This window comes from Amyelois transitella, chromosome 2 (genome assembly GCF_032362555.1).
Source record: "Amyelois transitella isolate CPQ chromosome 2, ilAmyTran1.1, whole genome shotgun sequence".
Lineage (NCBI taxonomy): Eukaryota > Metazoa > Arthropoda > Insecta > Lepidoptera > Pyralidae > Amyelois > Amyelois transitella.
In genome coordinates this window covers 6,794,139-6,807,610 of record NC_083505.1, presented here as the reverse complement: position 1 = coordinate 6,807,610, position 13,472 = coordinate 6,794,139, and the positions used below count along the sequence as shown (strand labels likewise).

The following is a 13,472-nucleotide window of genomic DNA, read 5'->3' as shown; positions in this document are numbered from 1 at the left end:
GACCCTGTTTCAAAAGTGCGTGACCTGGAGAGATTTATTTTGAAAAATATTGGATTTTTGAAAGAAATAACATAATTTAATTGCAAAAACTGTGTTATTTATTAAAAATAAGATAAATATGATGTTCATCTTGATCATATAATACCTAAAAACTAATTTTATGTGGTTATAATGTGGAAATAAGACTACTATGGATCGCGCAAGTTTTTTTGTTGAAAGTTGTAACTAAAGGTCTAATAAAGTAAAATGAAATTAATTTATTTGCTATAATATGGTGTTACAATACTCAATACATACATATATAGCTTTGACTGTACAAAAGTGTTTTATGAACTTCAAAGGAAATATTCCTATATTTTCATCAAATTCTGAAACAAGTCGCGCGCTTAATTTTTCGTTCAAATCCGCCGCAGTTCTAGTTCTGTCTCGGTAGTACGGGCGCTTAGCATCTGAGAGGTTAATCAAACATTCTCTAGATGGAATTAGTCGATGAACAGTATTTTACCGACATTCGGTTGATATTTTATTCATTATTCGTTGCTGAAACTTAATTTTTCAAACTTGATTGTTAAAAACTTTAATTTGTGTTGATTATATAAGAACTTACTGTTTCTGTTGTTTATTTTTAATGAATAAATCTATTGATATAATGTATATGGCGTTTATTTTGACATAAATTGAAAAATTAGGAAAAAATCTATCAATATAATAAAATCGATTATTTTCTTAAGAAAAATCGATTTTTTGTTAATCGATTTTTCATACTTAAAAAATAAATCGATTATATAAAAATCGATTTTTTATCAGCAATGTCACATCCCTACCCACAGCCAATGCAATTTTTGTGCAAGACAAGACTGACTGCTGACACTGACACAATAAATTGACATTACAAAATTGACAGGTTCCCTAACGAACTAAGTCGATTCGATATTGATCAAGTTATTTACGATGTACCCGATGTGATGTATGTGTATGCACCTTAAAAATTATAATAGGTTTTTTTCCCTCTTTTTATTGGTTAAAAGCTGTACCTAAATATAAAAAATTTTAGTCATGATGTAGGAACCATAATTCTGTAATACTGTCAAATCGTGTAAATAGTAAACAAAACCAACAAAAAATCTTCAACAGGGCTGATTGGTTTGTTATTTTGATACTTCATTGCCCTTTGATCAATTTTGAAATAAAATATATAAGTACATACCAAGTAAGATAAATAAATAATATAATACCACGTTTAAATATCTACGAAAATCAATGTGTAAAAATTGTCTACGTAGTTAAGTATTTTAATTATAGGTAACTAATAAGTTTTTTGGGAAATACAAAATGATTTTAAAAATATGCAGAAGTTTTAAATATCTTGTACTACAAAAGCGCTTCATTAAGTATATTCAAGGTCAGGAGCCAGAGCCAAAGATAAGGGAATACTTTTATTATGTAGATCATCAGGGTATGGTAAGTTTATTGAAATTCCATTTGAAGGTTTCCTTCTTCCTTTGCTTTTCCTAGAAGCATCCCAATTAATCCATGTTAGCATACCTAATCAAACCTTAATTCATCAATGTCCATCCAGTACCTGGCAAAATCTATTACTAAATTTTATTTTACATTACAGCTCTTTTTGGATGACTCAAAAATGAAAAATTTCACATCATGTTTCAAGGAGAAGAAATTTTTAGAATTTTTCTTTAAAAGAATAAGATTGAATAATTCTGGAAGATATCAAGATGAATTCCCTTTTATATCAATGTGTGGAAGAGAACGTAATTTTATACGATGTGATGATGTTCCAATTGTTTATACCCATATGATTTCACATCTTGAAAAAGACTTTTTGACTTACGGGTATGCAGGAGAGATGATGAGAATTGAATTTGATCCTGAAAAAATTTATATGTTGCCAACTACAGGAAGAGTTTATCATCCTGCAGATGATAAGTATGGAGGAATTGGGTTGATTAGATCTAAGTTAGCAATTGAGCTTAGTAAGAATTTTCAATTCAGTAATGGTGATACTGTGCCTAGTCACTTCACATGGAAAGACAAACATTATAAGTTAGATCAAAATTGGTTTCAAGAGAAGGTTGATAAGTTTAAAATAAAAGTTAAAAGTGACCCTGATTAGTTGTATTGATTCAACAAATTTTAATTTATTGGGAAGTTAACATACCTAAGCTTAAAAGTTGTATAGATTGTTTTATTGTGCCTTTGTATAAAATAAATAAAAATTGTATTTACTTATGTATTTCTTTTTTATTATTAATATCCATTATAAATAATTATTTTTTTATTCTTAATAGTTTGTTTCTATACTTGATCATAAAAGTAATACCTTAAATATTAAACTTTTTTGTGTTTTCTATGCAGTAATATTATTTTTTGCAATTTTTTTGATTTACACACTTTGTTTATCACAGGTACCAAATATGGCATATTGGAATTTTTACAACCCACATGTTTTCAAGTGTTGCAAATAAGATAAATATTATTTGTACATCACCTTTCAAGTCCACACAGACTTCAAAATAACAAAATGTTATTAAATTATTATTAAATAAAGTGGACAATACAACAAAACAATACTTGTAAAAAGTTAGAAGCCAATACATTGTTTCACCTTCTGTGTTTTTCCTACATGTAAAAATTTTACGAATATATGTTAACAAATGTCTTAAGCAAGTAATTGAATCCTTGTTCAAATAATACTTTGTGGGCTTATTATGTTTCTTCCTTAGAGAATGGTTGGTATGATCCAGGCTGTACCCATGAGATCCCTTGTACAAGACCTTCATTGGGAGCAGGTGGTTTAAGCATCATATTCTTGGCATTTTCATGAACTTCTGGGTCATAAGGTGTAAATGTTATATAATGTTTGTCATCTGTTGGTGGATCATCATAGATATGGTCAATGCTGGACACAACACTTTCTCTTACTTTCTCCAAGAATAATTTCCTGTTTGTTTTGTACCTAAAAATATCATAAAAGATTAGATCAAACTTTACATTTATAATAGATATCTTATGCCTGTTATCACCAGCCAGTCTCTAACTCACCGCTAACTATTACCTAAATAGGGGCCTCCTAAAACCAGATACCTAATTTCATTTTCATTATGCTAGGTGTGTCCTGCTAGTTGACTCCTCAGTTAAGTGATGTTTTGTAAAGAGCTTTATCTATCAACATGACAAATAATGTTCAAAACAGAGTTTAAGTGATAAATTAAGGGCTTACCTTAATTGTTAGGTAAATTAAATGATGCTTAGGTACTATGACACTTAAAACTTAGGAATCTTTGGTGAAACAGGCATTAATTTCTTGCTAATTGTCCTTGTTACTTACATAGTTGAAGCATCAGCATTGACAGGTGATTTCATGTTTAAATTATGAAAAATAAAATGGATGTATTTCAATATTTGCCAAATATGGTTGCGCTTTATATCCCATTGTGGAAACACTTCCTGCAGGTTTAGATCTCCAGTATTTGGATTGACAGCAGGATGATACAAATTTGATGAAAATGTTACAACCTGTAAGAAAGAATAAATTTTGGAGATCTCTTTAAAAGATAAATTTTAAACTGTTAAAATAACAATAAGAGACTTACTGGAACACTCTCATCAGGAAATTTTTCAGGTAATGTTATTGTAAATCTAAATACTCCGCCTTCATAATAACCTGCACGAACAAATATGACTCCAAACCATTCTGAAACATATGAAATTATGTAGTTTATTTTGTTAGTTTAACCTAATATGTATGATAAACCTTTTTATAGCTTTACTTACCAAAGGAATTTTCATATGATGGAATGACATATATTCCCTGTAAATTCTCTGTTTGAAGCATCCGGCTGCAAGAAGTTATGATAATTTCTTATTTGATTTAAAAGAAGGTATTTATTGCAACCTATAATTTAGAAAACTTAATTCATAAGTCTGTTTATCATTCCACATTTTTAAAAATAACTTTTTTTATGCTTTTCTAACACTGGCTGTTTTCTCTAATAGTCTGTCACAAGAACTTTCAAAACTACTTAGAGGATGACATCCACCTTTTTATTCAGCTTTTACCAGCAGCTTCTCCTCCGCAAATTTAGCATTATCAACAAACATCGACTAATTTAGCACCACTCACAAAAACCAACAAATTTAGTGCCACCAACAAAGAATAAAAGTTTTTCGCAAATCTTACAGGACTGCTAAAATTGCCCCTAATAAACAAGTACATATAAAAATTGTGATGTAATGAGGCCAGAACACATTATTTCGTAAAGTGATAACCGTACTACGGGCAAAACGTGGATATGAAAGCCTAAACCCATTTTGGTAGGAAGAGTTTATTGAAAAACAGACAGTATTTTAATAGTAAGAGAAATTACTAAGAAATAAAATTAAAACTTACTACTCCGCCATTATTATATATTCTTGATGGAACATAGAATATAACTCTCTTATTTCTTTAACGTTACTATTTCTTTCGTCATTCATTTTATAATTTGAAATTGTGAATTAATAAATATTTACATGAACATAAAAAAAATCAAGTCAAAAAGACAACAAAGGAATGGTATTAAGTATAATGTACTAACATTTACGCAACCAGGTTAAAAAACCAGCCCGAAATACTTTATATAACATTCTTAGAAGTATTTTACTCGTACTCAAGTGACGCGCCTCAATCAAGCACTGCCAATACGATTAGAACTCTCAGCAAAATTAAATAGATCATTTCTATTTATTACCAACATTTTACGGATCTTATTCGTGTGTGCAACTCTTAAACCATCAAGTATTTTTTTGGCAAACCTGTGAGTTGTGTTTCCACAACTATTATGATTATTTTCCCATAAAATACTTTCGAAGTATTTTACTAGGACGCGCGCCCTGTGACTCCTACTTGGTCTTCTAACACTAGCCTATGATAAAAGAAGGAAGGGAAAGGTTCATAGCATATTTAGACTTATTATTATTAAAAATTAAATGAAAAGTTAAAAAAAACCCCATACACGGCGACGCTTATAACACATATTTTTTGCACCGAGGGTTAAGCTTAAAACACTCTTAGTCAAGTTATCAATATTCTCTACAGTGCGCTGTCACTCGAGTATATTTATCTCTTTATTTAAAAATGGCTGTGGCGCGACTTCGTCTGCGTGGAATATTTATTTCGGACATCATTGAAGCCCTCAAAGCTGAATAATTTAAATTTTCGCCGTTTTTTTCACATTTTCCATTATTTCTTCGCTCCTAGTAGTTGCAGTGTGGTGTTATATAGCCTAAAACCTTCCTCAACAAATGGTCTATTCAACACAAAAATAATTTTTCTATTCGAACCAGTAGTTCCTGAGAATAGCGCGTTCAAACAAACAAATTTTTCAGCTTTATAATATAGTATAGAGTATAGATATACTTGCACCAAAAACATGCAGACTCAATTGCCGTTTAGCATTCTTTACTAGTCAACTAAATTGAAATCGCTTTATACGTTTGTGGGATATGATACCACCGACAGACACACAGATACGACAAATTTATAACACTCCTCTTTTACCATGGGGTTAGAAAATAATATCAAGCAGAGTTTTAAATACAGTTATTTATCTCACTTGTTCAGAAATCAAAGATTTTCAATATATCTTCTTTGTTTCTTATTGCAGCACATTTAGGTCTATTTTCTAGATAATTTTGAAACTTGGTATTAACTTGACCACATACCAAGTCTTCATGGTATGCGATTTTACAAGCGCGACCCATGCCTATCTTATCTAAAACAAAAGCACTTGTCTGAGTCTGCTTCTGACAATGACAAGAGGTCAGAGAATGACATTTGATTTATTAAGAAGTTGTATGTGACAGTGACGATTTTCTTATTTTTCTTTGTTGTGACAATTAAACTTCAACTAGGGATGTGACATTGCTGATAAAAAATCGATTTTTATATAATCGATTTATTTTTTAAGTATGAAAAATCGATTAACAAATAATCGATTTTTCTTAAGAAAATAATCGATTTTATTATATTGATAGATTTTTTCCAAATTTTTCAATTTATGTCAAAATAAACGCCATATACATTATATCAATAGATTTATTCATTAAAAATAAACAACAAAATCAGTAAGTTCTTATACAGGGTGACATTTAATTCAACTGCATAAATTTAACTGTTAAGTGTACTTATCTAAAGGATATTTAAAAACGTAAAAAGAAAAATATCGGTTCATATTTCAGAAAGTACGAAAAAAAAATAAAAGTATCAAAATCCACGATCCTAAATACGTAATATCACCCCGGCCGGCGGAAAAGCGACGCGTAAGATTCAGAGGTCAACGACACAATGCATTCAGCTGAGCGATCTCGACAACTCTGCACTTTACTTGATCTTGATACTAGAAAAATAATTTATTTTTCAGACATTTATTTACATGTTTAATTTAAAATTATTTTTGTAGTATTGGTCTTAATAAAGCGTGTGACGTATTTTTGAGGGTTTTTTAAATGTGAAATGATGAAGTTTAATTTAAATAAAAATAGGCTCAAACGGCTCAGAAGCATGGGTATAGTCTATGTTTAAAAGGATGCAGTTGTTTTAAATGTCACCCTGTATAATCAACACAAATTAAAGTTTTTAACAATCAAGTTTGAAAAATGAAGTTTCAGCAACGAATAATGAATAAAATATCAACCGAATGTCGGTAACATACTGTTCATTGACTAATTCCAACTAGAGAATGTTTGATTAAATTAATCATCTAAACTGTTTTAAGAGCACAGAAAGAATGCACAGATGGCGTTAATGTAATATTATGGAGCTATGATAGTATTCTTTGGCAGTTCGCGTTCCGGGCTCAAAGCCAGAAGACAAAAACATAATTTCGGGGTGCATTTATTGGATGATTATAAAAATCGATTTTTAATCGATTATTAATGAAAAAAAAATCAAGTATAAAAATCGATTTTTACTTTTAAAAAAATCGATTTTTAATCGATTTTTTCCATAATCGATTTTTTTTTCACATTCCTAACTTCAACATGAGTTTATTTTAGTCATCGTTAAAAAATATCTTTGTTAATGGTACATACATATTAGGTGTGGTTGCTTTTTGCCCTTTTGCGGGATTTTTGAGACAATATTGTTTAGGTTGGAGAAAACGCATCTGAAGTGCAAAGCAGACTGGGAAAATGGCAGGAGAGATAAGAAAACGTAGGTCTAAAGATCAGTGGGACCAAAACAGAACAGAACATATGTTCCTCGACTTCGGTGGGTCTTCAAATTTCTCCTCAATTGCCTTAACTGGTGTGACCTTACCAGTCTGCTCAAATTTTAAGTATTTAAGTTCGCTTATACAGGGAGACGGAGAAAATCGAAATTCTATTAGAGGAAAATAAGGCTTTAAAAAGTTTTGTACTAAATAACGACGGTAAAGCACAAAGACTCACTAATTCACCGTCCCCAAAAAGAGATAATAAAAATACAAATATAAACAACACCAACTCGCAAGTCTTGTCACCTTGTCTACCTATAAATAAGCCAGTGAAGCTTAGAGGACAGGCACAGATAACTCAACATAAATCTGCATCAATAGAAATAAATGCAAATAAATTACCTAGTGCTATTAATACCAAAGATACAACAATTACTAAGGCGAAACCCGATTCACACAAAAGAATATATATAGTAGGAGACCAGCAAGGCATTGGATTAACATCATCTTTAATTCATAAAAGGGCACACTACAAAAACCCTATGGAGTATGACATACAAGGAATAATATACAGTGGTGCTCCGACCAGCTATGTTTTTGAAAACTCGGACTTATTAAATTTAAATCTGACTGAAGAAGATTGGTTAATATTATGTGTTGGAGCAAATGATGTAAGCCCTACACAATTTTTTGCTGAAGTATGTGCAGTTCTAAAGCTTGTTAAAAAACCCAGAATAATTTTAATAAATGTTTTGTACAATGTATATATAAATAATTGTAAGCTAAATAATAAGTTGAAAACTGTATTACCATTCTTTAAAAAATTTACTTTTATAGAAGTTGGTTCGGATTATGGTCACACAGCCATACGTAAGAGAAAAGTTATAGCTCATGTAAATGCAATAATAGATAATAATGATTACGAAAAATATTTTCTTCACATTACCAAACAAAACATTAATAAAAAAATACATCACACTACCCCTTTTATGTGTAATAAAATTAAGCAAACAAATGACCAAATGGTAATTTCTCAAAAAATATGTCTTATTAACACCGAAAATCACTTGATTAGCAACAAACCAAAGAAGGGCACTATTCCTTATTATTTTCAAAATACTTGTAATAAACAAACTGATAGCAAACTTACTAATAAGAGTCATTTAAAAAATATGAACAATTATATACATGATGATATTACAATTGATAAAAAATTTTATGTTAGTGACGTAAACAGCAATGAGAAGCATTTTTTTCGTGAATAAACCGAATCAAAAGTATTTTCTTAGTATTTTGCACCAAAATGTTCAGGGACTAAGATCCAAACTTAACCAGATAGAATTAGTATTAGATTCAAATAAGATAGATATATTTTGTTGCAGCGAAACTTTTCTTCAAAGTAAACATGTAAATACTTTACAAGTCCCAGGTTACACATTAGCATCTTCTTACTGTAGGAATACGTCTAGAGGGGGCGTTTGCATCTATACTAAAAATGGAATAAGTTTCAAACAGGTAGATTGCATAAATTCCACGTCTATCAAACTAAATTTTGAATGCTGTGGTATCTTGATACCAGAATTAAACCAAATTATTGTCTGTATATACAGAACGCCCGACTCAAACTTTAATATTTTTATAAAAACATTAGAATTGTTACTTCATAGATTAAGAGTAAGATCACGTTATGCTAAAAAAAAGATTATTATTACTGGTGATTTTAATATAAATACTTTAGTAGCTGATTCCGAATGTGTAACTTTTTTAAACACTTTATCAAAATATAATATAAAATTAACAATAAATAAACCAACCAGAATTACTGCAACATCACAAACATGTATCGACAATATAATAACAAACATAAAAACCTATCATGCAAGAGTTGCTCACCTTGGTATATCCGATCATAGTGCACAAATTATAGAAATACCATGTACCCAAAGCTTTATTGTAAAATATTGGTATATCCATAAAAGAAATATAAACAAATATATTGATATATTTTTAAAATACCTATCTCAACTAAGTTTTACCGAAGTTTACCAACAAAAAGATATTAATAAAGCATATCATGAATTTATAGACCCATTTAAAATGCTATTTGAATTATGCATACCATTAGAAAGAGTAAAGATAACACATAAAAAAAATAAAACTTGGCAATCGAAAGGAATTCGCGTTTCAAGTAAAAATAAAAGATTGTTATATAATGAGGTAATAAAGAAAAACAACTCAGAGATTAGTGAACGATATAAAAAATATTGTACACTCTTTAAAACTATCACACGTAGAGCAAAACGAAATGATAATATTAAATTTATGAATAAATGTGAAAACAAAAATAAAGCCCAATGGACTGTTATAAATCATTGCACAAAGCCTACAAATAGTATAAAGAATACCGTTGAAAAAATCGTTGATAATGATGTTACTATTGACGATCCATCTGTGATTGCTCAATATTTCAACAACTATTTTATAAATAACAATGTACAAAATAATTTTACTTCAAATTATAAAAAGAACTCACAAACTCACCAACAAAACAGTATATATTTCAAACCTGTTGATATAAGTGAAATGAAAAATATTATAAATAATTTAAAAAACAGACACAGTTCTGGATGTGATAATATACCAATACACCTGATAAAAAAATCATTTTATTATATTTGCGACCCTTTAATTTACTTACTAAACTTAATGCTCGAAACCGGAACATTTCCGGAAGACTTGAAATTATCTAAAATAAAACCTATTCACAAAAAAGGTAGTAAAACCGATGTTAGTAATTATAGACCAATTGCATTATTGCCATGTTTTTCAAAAATATTCGAGAAAATTATACAAAATAGATTACTAAGCTTTTTTGAAAGTAACAATATCCTTAATCAGAACCAGTTTGGTTTCCAAAAAAACAAAAGTACAAATTCAGCCATATTTCAAATTTTAAAAGACATTTGGAATACATTAAACAAAAAATCAATGTGTATAGGTCTGTTTTTAGATATGTCCCATGCATTTGATTGTGTAAAACATGATATTCTACTAAACCAGTTAGAAAATTTAGGTATACGAGGTTTACCATTAAATCTCATTCAGTCATATTTAAAAAATCGACAACAAATTGTAGTTATAAACAAATTTAATCCTTCCAATAAAACAATAGAAGAAATCCAATCTGTACAGGCTAGTATTATTTTAGGTGTGCCACAAGGAAGCATTCTTGGGCCACTTCTTTTCCTTGTATACGTAAATGAACTTCCATTATTATTAAAACACCGGTGTGTCATGTTTGCAGATGATGTAACATTTTTCATATCAGATGACACTAGAAATAAAAATAGATTTGAAAATGAGATTAACAAAACTTTAAAAGAAACAGTAGAATGGCTGAAATCAATAAATCTTACAGTAAATCCAACAAAGACCAAGATAATACAGTTTCGAAATTACAACAAAGAATCATACAACCTAAACATACAAGAAAAAAATGCCAAAATAGAGACAGTTCATGAACACAATTTTTTAGGGGTCACAATTGATTGTCACCTGAATTGGAAAGCACATTTATTAAAAATTAACAAAAAAATTTCTAGTTATAGTTATGCGCTCTCAATATTGTCAGAAAACTCTTCAATTGATGTTGCCCGAGCGGCTTACTTTGGAAATATATATCCTTATCTCACTTATGGAATTATATTTTGGGGTAATTCTGTTAATATTCAGTCTACTTTTGTACTTCAAAAAAAATGTTTACGTATAATCTATAAAATGTATTCAGACGAAACACTAAGAAATGTATTCAAGAAAGAAGGATACCTAACGCTTACTAATATATACATTCTGGAATTATGTGTTTTCGTAAGAAAAAACATGATACACTTTAAGAAAAAAATTGATCTCAGAAGTAACCAAAGAGAACTATATAAGGATGACCTGTTCATACCAAATGTAAATAGTGAAATTTTCAACAAAAGTGCTTTTATTAACGGCATTAAAATACTTAACCATTTACCTACAGAAATTGAAAGTATATATAATACTCTTTTATTCAAGAATAAATTAAAAGCTTGGTTATTAAATAATGTTTTTTATAACTTGGTTGAATATTTTGACCATTGCACAAATTAAACATAAAAATTTAGATGTATAAACAATGTTCTATGTAATTGGTTTTTTTAGAAAAAGTTTTATGTCTGTATTATTTAATACATTATACATGTTAGTATTTTCAATACTAAAAAATATTGCATGCCTGAAGGGGCAAACTGTTGATACTGTTAATGTAATGCCATCTAATATGTCTACACAGTTATGCAATAAATATTTTGAGTTTGAGTTTGAGTTTTGAGTTTGATGTTAACAACAGAGTAGGGGCAGGATGGGCAAAATGGCGACAAGTAACAGGAGTGACATGCGATCCTCGTATGCCTCTTAAATTAAAATGTAAAATATACAAGACTGTCATCAGACCGGTTATGCTGTATGGAGCAGAGTGTTGGGCAACGAAAGCGACGGAAGAAAGGAAACTGTATGCGAGTGAGATGCGAATGTTACGATGGATGTGTGGAGTGACAAGAATGGATAAAATACGTAATGAGTATATAAGGGGTAGTATGAAAGTAGCGCCAATAAAATGAAAAGATGAATGGTAATAAACTGGGTTGGTACGGACACATCATGAGAAGAGAGGAAGGTCATGTTACTAAAAGAGCTTTAGGTATATATGAAGGTGAAAGGTTCAAGAAATAGGGGAAGACCGAAAAAAATATGGATGGACGGCGTAAAGGATAGTATGAGAAGAAAGGGAGTGACCAGTGAGATGGCAATTGACAGAAGTAATTGGAAAAAACTAACATACTGTGCCGACCCCACGTAGAAAGTGGGAAAAGGCAACGACGAAGAAGAAGATAAAAAGTCATAAAATCCGTTATTGTAAGACTTTCCAACACGCATGCTTGTCCATAAACACAAGAAAAAAAATCCACACTTATAAATCATTAATATTTGATCACATACACATTTTAGAAAAAAATTTACGTAAATCAGTTTGGGTTCCCGCCAAAAAGTCATGCACAAGTCTGCAAGTCTCTGAAATAAGTCTCGGGCTAAAAAATAGCATAAATAATAACAAAAAACGCATCGCCTCTTTCGCGGAGGGATAGACTACCTATTTAACTAGTCTTTACATCTTACCACTTGTTTCTATCCTCATATAGGTAGGTAAGTACTTACATTCATAATTCTTTTCAAGCTAGCTCGTCGTTCAGATGAACGTTTTGAACTGTTAAATGGTCTAACGCTTAAGTTTCATGTGTCCATTTTTATGCGGATTATTAAGAAATAAAGTGTATCCAATGACATATTGTAGGTACCTACTCATCGAAAATAAAAGTACCTACCTTATCGACAAGTTTAAAAAAATAATAATTCATGAATACTTATAAAAAACCTGAACCTTGCCCACATAGATAATACTTATATTCGGTACTACAAAGAAGTTTGAGTTGTTATACAAACTCCGTCTTGTTATGTTCTTGTTTATTTGTGGTGCGGCGTCCCATGCACGCGCATCACAAAAATACATGGCATTCGTGTCCTAGCTTTCCTACGAGTATGGTTTTATTGTAAGTATGAATATTTATAAATTTCTATAAATATAACAGTGAAACTTATTCAATAAGTAATTGTCTCAATAACTATGTAATCCAGACAACGGGAAACCCGCAAGAGTTAAGGATAATCCATCAAAATATACAAGGCCTTCTCGGCAGACTTAAGTACTAATAGAATTAGTTTTGCAGGATTTAAATGAGGACATTTTATTTTTTACTAAACATTGGCTCATGGATAGATGATGTTCAGCCCAAACAACTATTAATATTGTGAAAGCCTGCAATTAGAGGTGGTGTCTGCAATAATTTTTAAATATCAAAAGTTTGCAATGTTGGTAGTTAATCTAATTTTTCTAGTACCTCTTTAAGTAACGATTTTTTGTTCAAATAAAGGACATTCTACAATAGATGTAAGTACCTACTTAGACACATATTTGCTTATATAATCACGTCTTTATCCTTACTAGGTAGACACAGTAAAATTATTGATGGAGTAGTAACAGCTTGCTAGCCTATGGCCTAAAAGTTCGAAAAGATAATTAACTTTTCCCATAATGGAGTTTTACAATTTGTATGAGAGGAAAAGAAGTAGCTGGCACAAAATATATAATATAGGTACATGAATGTGCTCCTATTCCCT

General features: G+C 30.2%; 2 protein-coding genes across 4 annotated transcripts; one reads left to right on the top strand and one right to left on the bottom strand.

Annotated features, from left to right (window-relative positions):
* The first annotated feature begins 1,009 nt into the window (after positions 1 to 1,009).
* Positions 1,010 to 2,247, top strand: LOC106133650 (UPF0598 protein CG30010). The gene is made up of 2 exons (XM_013333455.2): positions 1,010 to 1,461; positions 1,622 to 2,247. The coding sequence occupies exons 1-2, from the start codon at positions 1,333 to 1,335 to the stop codon at positions 2,129 to 2,131; spliced, it is 639 nt and encodes a 212-aa protein (XP_013188909.1). The 5' UTR covers positions 1,010 to 1,332; the 3' UTR covers positions 2,132 to 2,247.
* Positions 2,248 to 2,631: 384 nt separating this feature from the next.
* On the bottom strand, positions 2,632 to 4,706 carry LOC106133648 (AKT-interacting protein). Of its 3 annotated transcripts, none has more exons than XM_060954893.1 (5): positions 4,596 to 4,706; positions 3,793 to 3,857; positions 3,612 to 3,712; positions 3,347 to 3,534; positions 2,632 to 2,974 (listed from the first exon to the last, which is right to left on the bottom strand). In XM_060954893.1, exons 2-5 carry the CDS (start codon positions 3,851 to 3,853, stop codon positions 2,725 to 2,727), a joined length of 600 nt encoding a protein of 199 aa, XP_060810876.1. In that variant the 5' UTR covers positions 3,854 to 3,857; positions 4,596 to 4,706; the 3' UTR covers positions 2,632 to 2,724. The 3 variants fall into 3 exon arrangements, with proteins under 3 accessions (XP_060810876.1, XP_013188906.2, XP_013188907.2); XM_013333452.2 differs by lacking the exon at positions 4,596 to 4,706 and adding an exon at positions 4,409 to 4,588; XM_013333453.2 differs by lacking the exon at positions 4,596 to 4,706 and adding an exon at positions 4,409 to 4,555 and having other exon boundaries at positions 3,793 to 3,913.
* Positions 4,707 to 13,472: the final 8,766 nt, after the last annotated feature.